The 16,138-nt window shown below is 41.3% G+C and overlaps 1 protein-coding gene across 1 annotated transcript; it reads right to left on the reverse strand.

The window, feature by feature from the left end:
- Positions 1–242: 242 nt before the first annotated feature.
- apobb.1 (apolipoprotein Bb, tandem duplicate 1) lies at positions 243–16,069 on the reverse strand. Its single transcript, XM_069158086.1, has 29 exons — positions 15,967–16,069; positions 15,588–15,620; positions 15,342–15,454; positions 15,096–15,241; positions 14,809–14,956; positions 14,502–14,654; positions 14,116–14,240; positions 13,914–13,999; positions 13,362–13,806; positions 13,106–13,220; positions 12,717–12,863; positions 12,420–12,631; positions 12,134–12,329; positions 11,866–12,045; positions 11,549–11,752; positions 11,277–11,444; positions 10,977–11,182; positions 10,536–10,718; positions 10,318–10,448; positions 9,998–10,208; positions 9,737–9,909; positions 9,165–9,325; positions 8,972–9,081; positions 8,511–8,884; positions 2,210–8,227; positions 2,007–2,118; positions 1,900–1,923; positions 1,571–1,757; positions 243–1,487 (listed from the first exon to the last, which is right to left on the reverse strand). Exons 1-29 carry the CDS (start codon positions 16,013–16,015, stop codon positions 492–494), a joined length of 11,406 nt encoding a protein of 3,801 aa, XP_069014187.1. The 5' UTR covers positions 16,016–16,069; the 3' UTR covers positions 243–491.
- Between the last annotated feature and the right edge of the window lie 69 nt (positions 16,070–16,138).

Raw genomic sequence — 16,138 nt, forward strand, 5'->3', positions numbered from 1 at the left:
TTTGATCTTGATGTCAGTTGGAACACAAGGCAGTAAATCGGAGACGCCTAATAAGTCATTTTTACAAATCCTAAGCTATTTTGAAAGTAATGATCAATTCTCTGAATACAATTCTTTAATTTATACAAACATTAGTGTAACACTATGCAATACTTTTTCTTTGCGTAATTGAAGATATTTTCTAATTTATGTAAAGTTTGGGTTTGAAAAAACACATCATGAAGCAGTAAATCGGACATTAATGGATTGCAGTAATGACTTTTATTGATGCTTTTCACTCTTTGCTTGAAGGTGAGTTTCAGCAAAATGTTACATGTTCAATGTTTGTACACACTAAACCAACCAAAGTGAAATGATATAACAGGTGTTTATCTTAAACTCATTCTTATAAATATTGTTAAAGAGCTAATTGTACATTATCTTTCCAAACATTTGTCCTGAACAGATGGTAGTGTTTCAGATGGACTTAGGCCTCAATCTGTGAGGGTTCCTCACAGTTGGAAGGTAAATGGAAGGTCAATCACAAGCTTTCCATCTGTAACTTTCATGTAGGCTTGAGCTTCCTCTGAAGCCTGCGGCAGCAAACTATTAACTGCATTATTGAATTGGTCTATTAAATCTATAAACATGACCATAAGGGACTCACACACAATGCTGAACTCCTCCACGTTGAAAGTCGAGATCAGGTCAACTCCATTCTTAATGGCTGCGACAAGGTTGCGATACAGTCCATTGATATTGATGAGCACTGCATCTAAATAGTCAGACTTGACAGAGTCAACAAACTCCTGAGATTTCTCAACAACAGCCTTCAGGGTCTCACCCAGCTTCACTAGCATTGTGTCAAGACTCTCCATATTTTTCACAAAGTCAACTGCTCCAGTAAAGATCTGTTGGGAAGTTGTTTTGACCTGGTCCATGATCTGGCCTACATTGATTGCATCACCAACTGGCATTCGTACTTTCACACTTCTGATCTTCTCCACAAAAGCATTATAGTAGACTTCCATGTTCTCGTAGATAGTATGGATGGTTCCATCTACCATGGCAGCAATACTGCTGGTCAGCTTCTTTAGGACCTCTGGGAGAGTGGTCATTTCATCAGACCCAGGAAGTTTAAACCGGGTCTCCCTTAAGACCTTAATAATTGCATCCAGGAAGACTTGGACAGTTTTCTGATACTGAACAATGATGTTCCTGAAGAAAATTGACAACTGGCTCATTTGAACATCATAATTGATTGCAACATCATAGGCATCTCTGATCTGGTTAACGAGAGAGTATTTCAAGGCCAACATGCTGCTTGTGATCTGGTACTTGTCAGCAAACTGTGTGAATGTATAGATGATAGAAGGAAGTTTAATCTTGAGCTCAGAGAGCATTGCTTTGGGTGCCTCCATGTTGTAGGCAATCTGCAGGTTCATCTTATCAGCATCCTTAGAAGAGGATCTGATGACCAAGATGTCAACATCAACATCTGGGGCAGACTAGAAGAAGAAAAAAATTATATTTTAGCAATATTTTGATTTCATTACATAATTTTCCAAAGAGGCAATGTATTGATACTCACAGGATACCGGCCATAGACCCTTGCACTCAACTGAGATGGGACTCTGCCATTGAACTGAAGGCCCAGGAAGCCAGTGGATGGGGTAGATACTGAGGCACTGATACCATCTCTGCGTGCAGCATAACGGAGGTTCACATCAGTGAAAGTAGGACTGGTGATGTCAACGTTCAATGCATGGCGAGAGGCACTGAAGAGAAAGAAAGCATTTCAAATGAAATATTTTGTTTGCTTCTTAACCTTCCTAAACCTGTTAGTTAATACAAATACATTTAAATTATATACAAAAGGATATGAACAAACACAACACATTTATGTAAATGAATATTTACCTGTCGTCAGCTTGGCGCTTTCTCCTAAAATGTAAAGGAGATATCAATTAATACGTGAATATTGTAAACAATTGTTGAATATATTGTAAACACACACATACTTTTACCTCAAAGCTTGGGTAATGACATGGTTGACATCCATGGCCAGGTCAGCATGCGTCAGGACAGCCCTGCTAATCATGTTCAGAGCTTCATCCTCAACGTTTACAGTAGTAGAAGCTGTTGAAAGAAAATATTTGATGAGATTTAGTGCTACATTTAGTGCAATATAAAACAGATGAATAAGTTCAGGGGATTTTCATCCACTCACCAACCATGTCATATTCCAAGACTACAATAGCAGAGGTTGCAGAGGACTTAAAGGTGACCTTGAAGACAGGAGTACTGCCCTCCACTTCAGCTGCCATGTTTGTGGTGTACAGTGGGCTGACGAACTTGCCATTAGTAGAGATCTTCTGCCAGGTAGCAGTCACTTCAGCAATAGTTTTCTCAAAGATGGTGAAGTCACCCAGGCTGCTTGGCTGGGAAATGTCAATCTCGATATCAGCAGTCAAAGAAGAGGTAGGTGTGAAGTCAATGGTAGCTTGGGCAATATGTTTCCCCTTGGTGTTGAAATTGAACAGGTTTGCCTCGTTGTTGCCAGTATACTTCAGCACTGCATACACACGGCTCAGGGAGGCTTCAATGGCCAGATTCTCATTTACATCCATGCCAAAGACTTTGGTTGTGCCATAGTTAAGTTTAGCATCGGCAATTATCTTGGAAGTGGAGCGCAGACCGTTATTATTCAGGTAGAGATTAGCTTCATTATCCAGGATTCCTAAAGCCAGATAGTCGTCCATCACTGTGCCATCCATGTTTGCCTTTGTGGATGATTCCATGGAAACATACTCAAAGGTTCCCTCCAACTTCAGACTGTGGTCTGCCTCAGCCGATCCAACAGCCTTGATAATGGGGATATTGAAATCACCCTTCATCCTCAAGGTGGAGACAACATTTTCTTTGGTTCTGGTGTCTGCAACCAGATTTTGGTTTGCTTCCAGGTTGAGTATAGGCAGGGCAATCTTTGCAACTGTAGCCACAGAGATGGCAGCTTCAAAATGTTCAATACTCATACTGATGGTGCTGTCATGAGTGCCTTGAATATGATGATTTTCAAGGGACAAGGAATTGGCCAACTTGATTCCTCTCTTGGTGGTCAGACTAGTGGTGCCATCAAGTTTGGCTTTTAGACCCTCAAACACTGAGGCTGTGGTAGCCCCAAGACGGAATATTAGATCATCTTCAGCGAACAGTCCAGCATTGACATTCAGATTAATGATGGTAGACTTGAAAGACAGCTCTGAGATCAGGTTACCCACAGCGGGGATCTGGATCAGACCCATCATATCAACAAGGGGAGCAGCTTGGCTCTTCTTGTAAACAATCTTGGTGTCCACATCAACAGACTGCTCGGTGGTAGTCAGAAAGTTCTGCAGTCCAGTCTGTTCATACAAGTTTAGATCACTGATAGCTGGAGTATGGAAGTCCACAAAAGGCAGGTAAATCTCAGGAATGCTCATGGGGTATTTTAGGAAGTCTAGATTGGCTTCACTTTCCATGGCAACAAAGACGCCAGCTTCATTCATATTATTTTTAAGAGTAAAGTTGGAGAACATTTTGTACTGGTTTAGGCGAGCCAGGATGAATGCGTTAATCTGTTGGCCATCAGGCTTGAAGTTGGCTGAGTAATCATTCTGCAGATCTATCTTAGCTGTTAGGGATTCGAAAATGTTGACCTTGCCATTTCCTTTGTTTTGGAATTCAAAGACAAACTCACCAGGGCGGGCTATGCTGTTGATTGCATTGGACAGGATTCCACTGACTGCACCATACAGTTCTGTGTCATGGTTTGCTTTCAGTTCAACCTTCATATCAGGAAGGTTGGCAAGTCCAGATGCCACAAGAAGACTGTTCTTGATGAATGGTGCCTCGGCCTCATTGCGGACATCAAACTTAAAGTAGGCAAAGGTGCCAAGTTCAGCATTAATGAGCTGTTTCATCTTTAGGATGGATGAGTCTGTGTCACCAGAGAAAGTTAGGGTTACAATGCCGGGGGTGAGTGACAAATGCAACTTGCTGATGTGGTTTCCATTATGATCATTAAGCTTTCCATTGCCTGAATTGTCTGCTGTGACAGTGAGGGTGTAGCCATCTTGGCGAGCAATGGATTTCTGGGTTACAGTGGCCTCACTTTTGAAATCGACAATTGGAAGGTCCACTACATGAGTGTAAGTTGTATCAAGAAAGGCAGACATTCCTCCTTCCCGAGCAAAGAAGGCTGTGTTCATAAAGTTAGCAGTGTAAGGGGCCGTGGCTACCTTAACTGTAGTCTTTGCTTGGGCCTGAGCTGAAAGGCCATAGAGGGTTACAGATGTCTGATGTTCAACTCTAAGAGCAGCATGGTTGAGTTTAACATTCTCTGCAAAGACAATACGGCTCATTTTTGGGATTGCAATGCGAGCAGTGGAGTCAAGTTTGTAATTGAGAATTTCCAAGCTTGGAGAAATGCCCTGGGAAGTGAAGAATCCAGTGAACTGAGGTGTCATTTCATTCTCAGTGGAGTTCTGGAACTCAGCAGACGTCTTGACAGTGTAGATGGGAGTCTGGAATCTGACCTCGCCATAGAGTTTACCAAAGCATGGGACCATGATCTCACTTGGAATATTTGGCAGCTTGATCTCAGGTACCTGAAGAGACTTAACAAGCTTTTCTATAGGAACTTGTGGGATGGTAGGGAATGAGATGTCAGCAAGATTGATTTCCGGCAAAGTTATCTCAGGCATTGCAGGAAGGTAGTTCAGAGTCAGGTCTCCAAAGAAAGCATCCACATCAATCATTTTGATCTCAAAGTTTACAATTAAATCAAGAAGTGCAATGATTTTCTGCTTGATATCATCAAAGGAAATTGTGGTGGCTTTGACAGTGTAGAAGCCAAGGATGGTGAATTCTGGGATGTCAAGCTGTGTTGGGATTTCAAACTGTTTCAGGTTACCCATGTTGAATTTCATGGAAGGCATAACAAGATCTGTAAGAGGAATGGTGAAGGATGGTGTGTTGATCTCAGCTTTCTTAAGTTCAGTAAAGAGCCCATAAATGATCTGCTGAATCTCACGGATGATTTTTTGGCCTGGTACCACCATCTTAGTCATCTGAACAAAAAAGGTGAACAAGTCGGTGATGATGTCCATAAACGTTGTATAGTATTTGTCCATGCAGTCCAGATAAGAGGAAATCTCTGATTTGATATCCAGATCTTTTAATCCCTCCTTAATGAATTCAACAAAACTCTTAAGGTTATCAAGCACAACCTGGTCAATGAAAGCCTTTACAGATTTGATCATTTCTGAAACTTTGATTTCTCTCAGATGTTCCATAAACCCTTGAACAGAGGAGATGACCACGTTGACAAAATCTCGTGAAGCCACCAGTTTTTGGGGAATTTCAAGAGTCTTGATCATGTCATTAAGATAAATGGTGTACTCTGCAATAATTTGGTTGGCATAATCCACAAATTCATTGTAATCCAATGACTTCAATTTCTGCACAGTAGTTTCAATATACATATTGAGCTGATGAATTATATCCTTAACCTCAGTTGCTTTCAAATAGTTGATGGCATCCTGGAAGACTTGCATGAATTTGGTAGGAATGTCTGCGTCCTTCACCATGTTGACTACAGCCCTGATGGTTTTCTCAATTTTGAACTGTTGAACGAGCTCCACAGCTTTTTCCAAGATGGCTTCAACCATTTTGTCAGCCTCAAACTTTACAATCAACTCTCTCAGCTTGGCATAGAATGTGTTGATCTTACCAAGGATGTCGAGGTCCTGAATCCTTTCCTTAATATAATCTGTTATTTCAGCGAGAACCTCCATGGGAATTGGACTCACCAGTTTTTTAATTAAATTTTTAAAGTTAATAGATGAGGTGAATCTCTTCAACTCAGCAACAAATTCCGCCATGTCACTGGTCTCAATTGATTGTCTAACATCTCTCATGATTGACTGAAGGTCAGCTTTGATTTCATACATGGCATCAATATCTTGCAGGAATGCAATGCTGCTGCCCTTCAGTTTCTCCAGGTCAATCAGATTGAGTATCTCTGTTATGGTGTCAATCAGAAATACAACCGTAGCCTTGATTTCATACTCCTCGTCAATGGCCTGCAACTTCTGAACAAGAGCGTCAGGGAAGGTGCCACTAACACCAATCTGCCACATTATACCAGAAACGTGTTGGATGTAAACAGTGAGATCAGCCTGTAGTTTCTCAACAGTAATCTTCAGGTTTCTCAAAGAGGCTTCAACATCATCCATGGAGATAACATAGTTTTGGGTAAAATCATTGAAATACTGCTTCATTTGAATAACCTTGCCTTCAATATCCATTTGAGCAACGAAGTCACTTAGCTGCTGGGGAAGAGCCTCAAGTTTTGCCCTCATCTCTTCATTGTTGATGTAATATTGCAGTGCCTCTGCCACATGCACAACCAATCCCTTGATGCTTTCCAAGAAGGCAGGCAGATTTTCAATCAGAGGGAACTGAATTATATGACTGTCTGTGTTCTTGTCATACTTGAGGAAGCCAGATATGGTGAACTCCTGGTTCTCTGCTGTGTCTGTGTTGATGAGGTTTGTAAGGATGGTGCCAGAAACCTCAATTCCAGTTCTTTCAGCAGTGTTGTAAACATTTAGGTCCTGATTAAAGGCATGATCGTTCATTTTAGACTTCATCCTAAAACTGGTCTTTTGCTCCGGGAGTGACAGAACAGTATCCATCTTGTTGTCAAATATGGTCTCAAGGGAAAACCCGTTTTCTAGCTGTTGGGTCACTGATGCTCTGCATTCATGTGTGCTGGCAAAAGCCAAGGGTTGTGCTCTAAGGAGGAACTTGCCATAAAGTTGGGCACTATGTTTTCCATACATGGTCACGTCTCCATCAGAATTGAAGATGGCATCAAGGTTGAAATCAAAAGGAACAATGCTGCAACGGATGGTATGGTCAAAGCGCATTGGCTGTGAGTTGAAGCGGGCATCATTGCTGAACCTGGCAGCAAGGCCGATGACTTCAAGTTCGGTGTTCTGGCTCATGTGAGTTCCAAATAGTTTTCCAGTGGTGCTGCACTTTGCGTTGGCACTCATATCAGCATAACTGATTTGATAGATGTGCTTGATCTCTTCTTCACCGTAGATGGTTTTCAGGCTTCCAGTCAGGTCCATCTTGTAAAGCTGTGCCTGCAGCTGTGCCTCATTAATGAAGTCGGCGGCCAGAAGTTTTAAGTTGTTGTTAACATTTGCAGAAGCAGTGGAGGGTTTGAGGTTAAAGGTGATATCATGAGTGTAAGAGGCATACTCACTTGCAATGGCTTCAGCTTTTGAGTTAAAGTCAAGGCTAAAGAGAGTAAGGTCCAGAGTGTTAGCGTTGTCAACCTTGATATTACCCATTGCCGCCTTGTTGGTTATGGACAGAGTAGCCTTTGTAGCATCAAGACCAGCAGCGAAAGTGTTTTCTAAGGACAGGGGGCTCTGGAGGGTAGTTGTTACACTTGTGGTCAAACCATCCTTGTTCATTTTCAGAGTGGCCTTGTGATTAGCTTCGTTCTCAAGAAGCTTCACATTGGCATCGCTGTTTACAGCCACACCATTGACATCCAGAGTGGCAGTCAACAGAGAGTAAACACGGTTTTCAGAATGTTCTGCGTTTGTTTCCATCCTCATGATGACTTCACTGGCACAAGCCGAAGCTTCGGCCTGGTTGCGGATCTTCAAACCAAGAGCAAGAGCATTTGCATCGCATTTCAGTGACAGTTTGTTGTCCTTGAAGGAAAGCTCGGTAACATGGGTGATGATGTCTTCAAAGGCATTGGTGTTGGACACAACTGAGAATTCGCCATCGACCAGGGTTGCTGCAATCGTGTTCTGGGCTTTAACAATTGAAGAGTCCAACTGAACAGTGGAATCAATCTTTGCTTCTGGCCTGAATGGGAAGATGGCAAATGACTGGGTTGAAATGGTCTTGCCATAGATGGGTCCAGCCTTGAACAATCCCTCAAAGTTGTTTTCAGCAGACAATTCTTCAGTGTTGACTCCAGCCATACCAGTGTGCTCCATGGCAACATTGAGACCAAATGGACTTGTGGCTTCTATCTTGCTGCTTGATCTCAAATTGAATTTGTCTGTGATGGTTGCCTCCTCGACAATGTTAATACTGGCTTCAATTAATTTATGGACCAAAGCGCTTTTCAATTGGGCCTTGAGGGAATCAGTGGTAACCATCATTCCAGAGCCTGTAAAACAATAGAAGACAAAATAATTTATGACAAATAACATAATAGCGTGAGTCTTGCTTGTATATAGAACACAATAGAAATATACCTCTGATTTTGTAGTTAAGTATCAGAAATCACTTTAACATTGTAACATCTGTTTAGTCATATTGTTTTACATGAGTGGAAGTAGAAAACTGTAACCGAAATTCTTTTCACGAAGACAATAAATCACGTTTACTGTAAATTAAGGATTATGATGTGGCAAATTCTCAATGTAGTAATGATCTTTACATTGAAATACCTTCTATCTTAATTGAGAGGATGTCAATGGGGGAGGTTCCTTTCACATCAAACTTAGCTGAGTAGCTTGGTGTTTCCACAACATCTTTGCCAGCAACCATTGAGGCCTCCATGTCATACAGGTTGCTTGACAGCACAGTTGAAACCTCAGCTTTGCCAAAAAGAGGTATAGACAGAGTGAGGCTCTCGGGAACAACAAGCTCTGGGATGTGGATCTCCATGGAGACAATTTCCAGACCAAACTGTGGTAGAGACACACTGGGAGTGGTCAAAACTGGTGGGAAGTTCAGCTCCTCTGTTGATTTTCCACCAAGAGGCATGGGGATAGTAATTGTGAAGCGATCATTGTTGAAGTGGTAGACAGCTTTAGCCTCGCTGTTGAAAACACAAAAGTAAATATATAAATGTAATGGAAAAAATTCAGATAATTTTGATATTTACCTTGGAGAAGTTCACACTTACGTATTCATGAATAGTGTCTCTGGCAAGGAAATCTCAGGCATATCAGGCACTCTGAAGTTCTGAATGTAAGGGAAATCAGCACCATACTTTTCCATATAATTGTTTGCTGCCTAAAAAAAAAGAAAAGCTGTGTTATATGTGTGGTTCACATTTTTACCAAAGAAATTGTCATTAATTGAGCAAAGATTTATACCTCCACAAACTTCTTGAAGATGTGACGGACTTTCATGTCAGTCTGCCCAACCTGCATGTCAAGAAGCTTGTTGCCATACTTCTCAACAAAGTCAGCATTGGGCAAGATGGTGGTTTTAGTGTTCACATCAGACTTAAACTCAACCTCCATCTTGCTAGCATCTGAAACAATAGAGAGCAGTGAAGAAGATCCAGAGAATCATCTCAACTCCAGGTTTCATTTAAACCAGAGGTAAATTTAACTTACAAGTAATCAAATTTGGCATTTTCTGTCAGACAAAATGACAAGTTTGATTACTGCATTGTATCCTGTAAATGGCTTACAGAAGCTATCAGCATCTTTATTCTGTCTCACTAATTGCCCCATCAAACTGAAGTGCCTTTAAATAGTCAACAATGCCCTGTGTGTGTTTTGAACCCCTTGTGTTTTGTTATGTTATGTTATGTTAGCTACAATGATAGATGCTTGTCCGTTTAAGATGTGACCCACATTTTATTTTCAAATATAACTCACTATTAAAGGAATTGTTATGGAATACTTTGACAAGGAAGGTGACTAGAAAACTACATTACCATATTTCATTGCAATTTTCTGCTTAGAGGTGGCATCCAAGATCTTGATTTCACTCTTCAGCTCAAGCTCCAATTCTTCATCACGTTTCATGTTAGCTGTGACAGTGGCATCAGCATTGATTGAGGGGACCAGAAGTTGGACTTGAAGCATACCTTCCCTCATGGCCTTCAGACTGAAAGATGTAACAGTTAGCCAGCATACTCTGGATCAAAAGTGTGCCGGTAATGTTATATCACAAGGATTAATAGTTGATTTCTTACTTGGCACGGCCAACCAGGGAAAGCTGAGGAATGTTCTTGTTGATTAAGTCAAGAGAGATGGAGTGAGTTCCTTTGCCCTTGGTGTTTCCATCAACAACACCCAGTCTAAGTCCAGCCTCCAAATCATAGTCAGGGATCTGAATGTCAGCTGTGATGACGTTCTTCCTTCTGTTGTATTTCATGACTGCTCTGGCTTCAGTGGGCTCTGCACCTGTTATTGACCATCCAGCAGAGTAATATTACATACAGTAACACCTATACAACTTGTGCTTCTGTAAATTGAGCCTGAGATAATATGATAAAAATCACTATTTTATTACCCTCAGACTTTAGAACAAACTTCACAGAGTCAACCTTCTGCCGGCCTTCTTCTCCCTCCTTAAGGAGCTCGTAGGCAACAGTGGCTGTGTACTCAGTGACTTCACCAGTAGGGTGGAGCTCCATGATGAATCTATTAGGTTAATTTGACATTATTTTCTCAGTTGAGTAATTTAATCAGAGACAGTTATTTGATGGTGATTTAGAAAGTCTTACTTACTTGCTGTCACCAGTGAACGGGAAGTATGGGGCTGTCTCTTGAGACAAAGCATCAGTGTACAACATGGCAGTGCAGTATTTCATTCCAGCGAAGACGGGAGTGCACTCAGTGACATCAACCTTGTCCATCACCATTGGTGGGATGGTCTTGACTTCTGCTCCAGTCACAGCCACCAGGTTGTTTCTAAGTTTAAATGTAGAAAAGTTAAACTGTAACTTTAGCTTTTTTCTTTTTTAATTCAAGTTGGTTAAACGCAGAAAAAAAAAAATTAAGCAACAGGAAAAACATAGCTAACTTTAACTTTTTTATATTTTTAACTTAGGTTAAAAGTTGCATTGCAACAATTGCATAACAGCCACTGTCAGTTTTTTTTTTTTTTTTTTTTTTTTTTTTTAAGTTTGTGAAAAGTCCATCATATCTCAAAATTATGCTTTAGCTTACGTAATTTTGATGAGCTTGGTCGGGCTTGTTGGAGCAGGGATGGTCAGCTTAACATTGTCACGTGCCATGGAGATCTTAGCACTGAGCCCACTCTCATGGAAAAGGTTGGTGTGCATCTCTAATCCAGAGTTGACATATTCAGGGATGTGGGAGCCAACCTGAGTTACAAACTCAATGCCAGCAGAGGGCATGAAGGTCACTTTGCTCTGTGTGGAAACACAGGAGAAAGGTTAACAACTGAGCTGATGCGGTGAAAAACTAAATTACTGGTCACATTTAAACCCATTTTTTGATAATTACCATGTCACGAGCAATCTGAAGTCCACCCTTGACACCAGGAGTGAAAGTACCAGAGAGTGCAATCCTCAGAGGCACACCAGTGACAGTAGGCAGGAAGAACTCATTGTCCATAAAGATGTAGTGGGCAAAGATTGTGTTGTCAGCCTTGGTCATCAGTGCCTTCATTAACTGTGGGAAATTAAAATATACATTGGATATTTAGGTTATACACAAGAAATTTCTAAATTAGAGCATTTGTTTAATGTAATCAATAAAAATAACAAATAACTTACATCAGTTGGGAACATCTTGAGCATGCTGTCAATCATCATGGCAGCAGAGTAGCCCATCTCCTCCATTTCATTGGTCCTCAGATATCCCAGCTCATTTCCCAAAAGTCTCAGATAAACCGTTGCTTCTGGAGACTCTGCGGCCTTCAGTTCCCTCACCAGTTTGTTGAGGTTTCTCCCGATGTCTCTCATAAAGTTCTGGGAGGCCTGAATAGAAACGTGTGCAATCACTTTAAAATGTTTGCCTGATGAAAACAATTTATCACCATACATCACTTGTTTTTGGTCTACTAATGTACACAGAAGAATTTTGTAAATACCTGTCTCCTCATCCTGTTCCTCTTCAGAGCAGGCATCATGTTCTGCAGGATCTCACTGACTCTGTTTGGCATGTTGTCAGAGACAAAGTACATAGTCTTCAGGGCAGTGTCGGGGAAGAATCCATTCTTTCCAAACAGAGCATCAACTGTTGGCTCAAATCCTTTGCCCTCCATGCCGATCTGCAAAGGTGACACATTTTTCACAGTTAAAACTTGCTGAAGATGTGTCTTAAGGCACATTTTGGGTTAAATGGCTCAACATGTTTACCTCCATCATGTCAATGTCATAGCCAAATGCCTTCAGAGTCATTTCAAGCATGACCTCCTTGGGCAGGTAGCTGGTACCCTCAAAGATCATGTTGCCCTCCAAAGATCCAATCTTGTAGTTGCGAGAGAACTTGGTGGGGTCCATAATGGGCCCAATCTCATTACCCTGCAAGGCATCACGGATCTTCTGTCTCAGCCTGTGGGACAGATAAATATACAGTTAAAATACAGTTAGGCATCAAATCAGGACACCCGCAAACTATTTAGTAACATTTTTCTTCACTTACTCTTCGGTCTCAGGCATAGTTGAGGACAAGATGTTGGTAATGTGGGAGATGACAAAGCTCTTCACTTGTCTGTCCTGCTCTTTGGGGAGAGCATTAGCCAGCTGGGTCAGTTCACTTGGCTGGGGGTCCTTCATAAGTGCCAGATATGCTGCAATGCGCTTTTGCATGGGGCTGGTGCTGTCCAAAACAACCTGCATAAACACCTCCCTGTCCTGTAATCAGGAGGGGAAAAAAAAGGGTGAGTATACAATAGAAACGATAATTCCAACAATATATCAGGCTTATTATCTGACTTACCTCCTCGGGGACGGGAGTCAGCCTGTACACTTGGACAGCAGCCTGCTGCACAGCCAGCGAAGCTGCAGGTTGGCTCACACACTGGATCACAGCGGCTCTCAGTGCAGGACTTGCTGGTACAACAGCGGGAGCCATGTTTCCAATAACCTAAAATTCAAGAAAAGCCGTTATACTCTTCATTAGGTAAAGTTTTGATGTTTTTGTTTGAAATTGGCAGTTGTGGCAATGGCCTATCTGTCTTTCTGTTTTTATGTGCATTATTTTGCCAAATTCAGGTTAAATAACCATCAAACTTTGGATTCCAATTACTACAAAGGAGTTCAACATTTTTATTTCAGTCAATATTTTGTCAGTCATTTCCATTTTGAGCTATTAGGTCAGATGCCTACCCTCAGTGTCATGAAAGTGTTGTCCTTGTCTCCAGAGCAATCACCCAACTGCGCTGCCATGAACTCAGCAACAGAGTAAATCTCAGGAGTCAGTTTTCCTTCAGCTTTGTAAAACCTGTTGAAAACGAAAAAAAAAAAAAAAATAGCCTTTAAATTAAAACCTGTGTAACTTTTTTTTACACAAAGTTGAAAGACTCCAAGCTAAAATATGATGAAGAAATTGTACCTAGAATAAAGTCTGGTTAATGTCACTTACCTCTTGACAACATTGCTGAGAGCATACATGATGGACTTGCTGGGCTTGTATTTGGCCATCTCGAGCATGTCATTGATCAGGAGGGCAGAAGGATTGGAAATGAGTCCCATCGCAAAAACTGAAGCATCAACCTCAAGGGAGGCGGCGTCAAAGGTCCTGAGGATCTGCATGATGGCGCTGCTGCACTCAGGGGTTCCGCACTGGGCCAGAACCTGGTAGGTCAGGACGCGGGACACTGAAAGAGCCTCGGTGATGGCGGGACTCAGAGTTTCGGTCTTCAGTCCGCGGACCATGGTGACAAGCTTGTGGAAGAGGTGGGCCCTCCTCTCGCCCTCGGTCTCGGCCAGAGTGGCCAATTCTCTCAGGAGATTCAGAGCTGCATCTTTATCCTGGACAACACTCTTGTCCTCAACAACCTCCATGTGAAGACCCTTGACAATGTCACCTTGAAACACAAGGAAGAGCATTACGATGACTCAGTGCTATCTTCAGTGACAATTTTAAAAGAATAAACTTCGAATCACAACCATGCACATTAAACAAAGGACCTACTGCGGTCAAAGACTCTGTCATTGTGAGGAGCAACTTCAACGAGAGTCAGCACTTGCTTTCCAACATTGGTCACTCCATACTCTCCCCTGGAGGAGGAAAACACATGATAAAAAAATACCATAAATGTATCACACAATACTTATCAGTATGTACACTAACATATCAGAGCACTTTATAGAGACTGGTGCAAGGTTTGACTTACTTGTGTGAGAAGGGAATGAGGATGTGGTTCTCAGTGCAGGACCCGGAGGTCATGTGTTTCTTCTCATTGTCAAATTTGTAGTTGCAGGTTTGGGAGCTTCTGACCAGCTGAGCAAGAGGGTAGTGCTTCAAACAGACAGATGATAATGTTAGCATTGTGAATTTTTGAAAATTATATAGGTACAAAGTTTCCATATTTCTGCTTAATTTATATTTTCTGTAGCTGTCTACTTTTTTTTTTTTTCAACATTGCTTCTATTATAGGAAAATGACTGCAGAGCTCAGCAAAAAGTCAAAGCTGTCATTCTTTTTTTCTTCTATAAACTCTTATGATTTGTATGAAACTTTTATGCTGCTGCCTTACACTGTATCCTTTGAGTGCCTTACCATGCCAGAGATGAGAGCCAGGGGGCTGGTGTGATCTCTCATTGGGACAAATTTGTCACATCTGGACAAATCCCTGTCCAGGCTGATGTCGGTTGCAATGTCTTCTCTAGCATTGACGGTGTAATAGGTCTTGCACTTCCCGTGGATCGTAGGCTAAAATGAAGATATTAAATATGATTAAATACATGTTTATGACATAGTATAGAAAGCTTTTCTAAAATATTTTGTAAATATCAAAAAGTGTCATATTAATGTTTTTTAAGGTGCCTTGATAAATATTCTGCATTTTCTTGGCGAAACATCGTACCATGTTCTTGTTCTTGTCTTCCTCCAGCAGAGGCACAGCCAGGGCGGAGATGATCCCTCTCTTGATGTTCAGGATTGTTGTTGTCTCCCTATCCTCGGGGTATAGTTTCACATCGTACACACCCTCAACCACAACCTTCAGAGGATACCTAAAAGAAAAATGTAAGACATTTAAATTAGTTTTAAGTGCACACTCTTCAAAAACACTTCACCGTTGGTAAAAACATTAAAAAAAAAAAAAAAAAAAAAAAAAAAATTTATGTCAGGAATTTCCATGGGGTAACATACCGCTCCATTTCAGCAGAAAAGGCGTCAGAGCTGGGAGCAGGACTGAACACAGGGTTACCCTCTGCGTCCATATCGACCACCTCACTCAGGCTGCAGCCAGTGGTGCGAATGATGAAACTACAAGTCTGAGGCACTTCAATTTCAACCTGTGACAGAAAGTACATGTTTCAGTTTTTCTCTGAGATTTATGAGATTGAAAAAGAAAACCTGATGACTAAGGATTGTTGCAAAATATGTTTTACACACCTTGCATGAGGCCCTGGGTCCGTTCTTGAGCTGTGAGGCTCCGTTGATGGCATTCAGAGATTCAGCTTCATATTGGTATTCGTACTTGTGGAGGGTCTTGTACCTTTGGGCCACTATAAGTGATGAGATTACAGAGATGAGGAGACAGTTTTGCATGTAATAGTCATATAATCAGCCTTTGGACATTGGATGTCAATAAGATTCAACTTATTAGCATAAGCATGGCAACAGCAAGTTGTAACTTACGCAGGCAGGTTGGCTGATCTTCATCTTGGGCAACTGTTCAAAGAGAATCACATTATTTCGTTTTTAGTCATATAAGCCAACTGAAAATAATCTGAATGTCTGTTAAATAAAATAAAATGTACTGCAACTGCACTCATCCATTGGTCCTAGGTTATAATTATCACTGTAGCATGACTCCACTCATAGGTAAATAGCATTTCACTTCTGACAAATTAATACATTTGTGAGTTTATTATAACATAACCTCTAAGGCTTATAAAAAAAGTACAATTTTGAATTTTTTGTATTTGCAGGCAAAAGTTTGCTACTTCTGATATAAATAAATTTAAACACTATTAAGACCTTTTTTTTATGTCAAAGAAAATATAGAATTACTCACAAGCCAAGGCAGATATGCTGAGAAGGAGCAGAAGTTTTGAGTCCCCCATGATGGGTTCGTTGAAGCTCTCTCCCTTGGGGTTGGCGAGTACTCGAGATTTCTCAGCTTCAGCTTGAGGCTTTTATACCCTCAGCTGCGCTCTGTCAGAAAACTGGGAGGCACCAACAGCGCT

The sequence above is a fragment of the Embiotoca jacksoni genome, unplaced genomic scaffold (assembly GCF_022577435.1).
Source record: "Embiotoca jacksoni isolate LCO1_2020_lvr unplaced genomic scaffold, fEmbJac1.0.p SCAF_23, whole genome shotgun sequence".
Classification (NCBI taxonomy): domain Eukaryota; kingdom Metazoa; phylum Chordata; class Actinopteri; family Embiotocidae; genus Embiotoca; species Embiotoca jacksoni.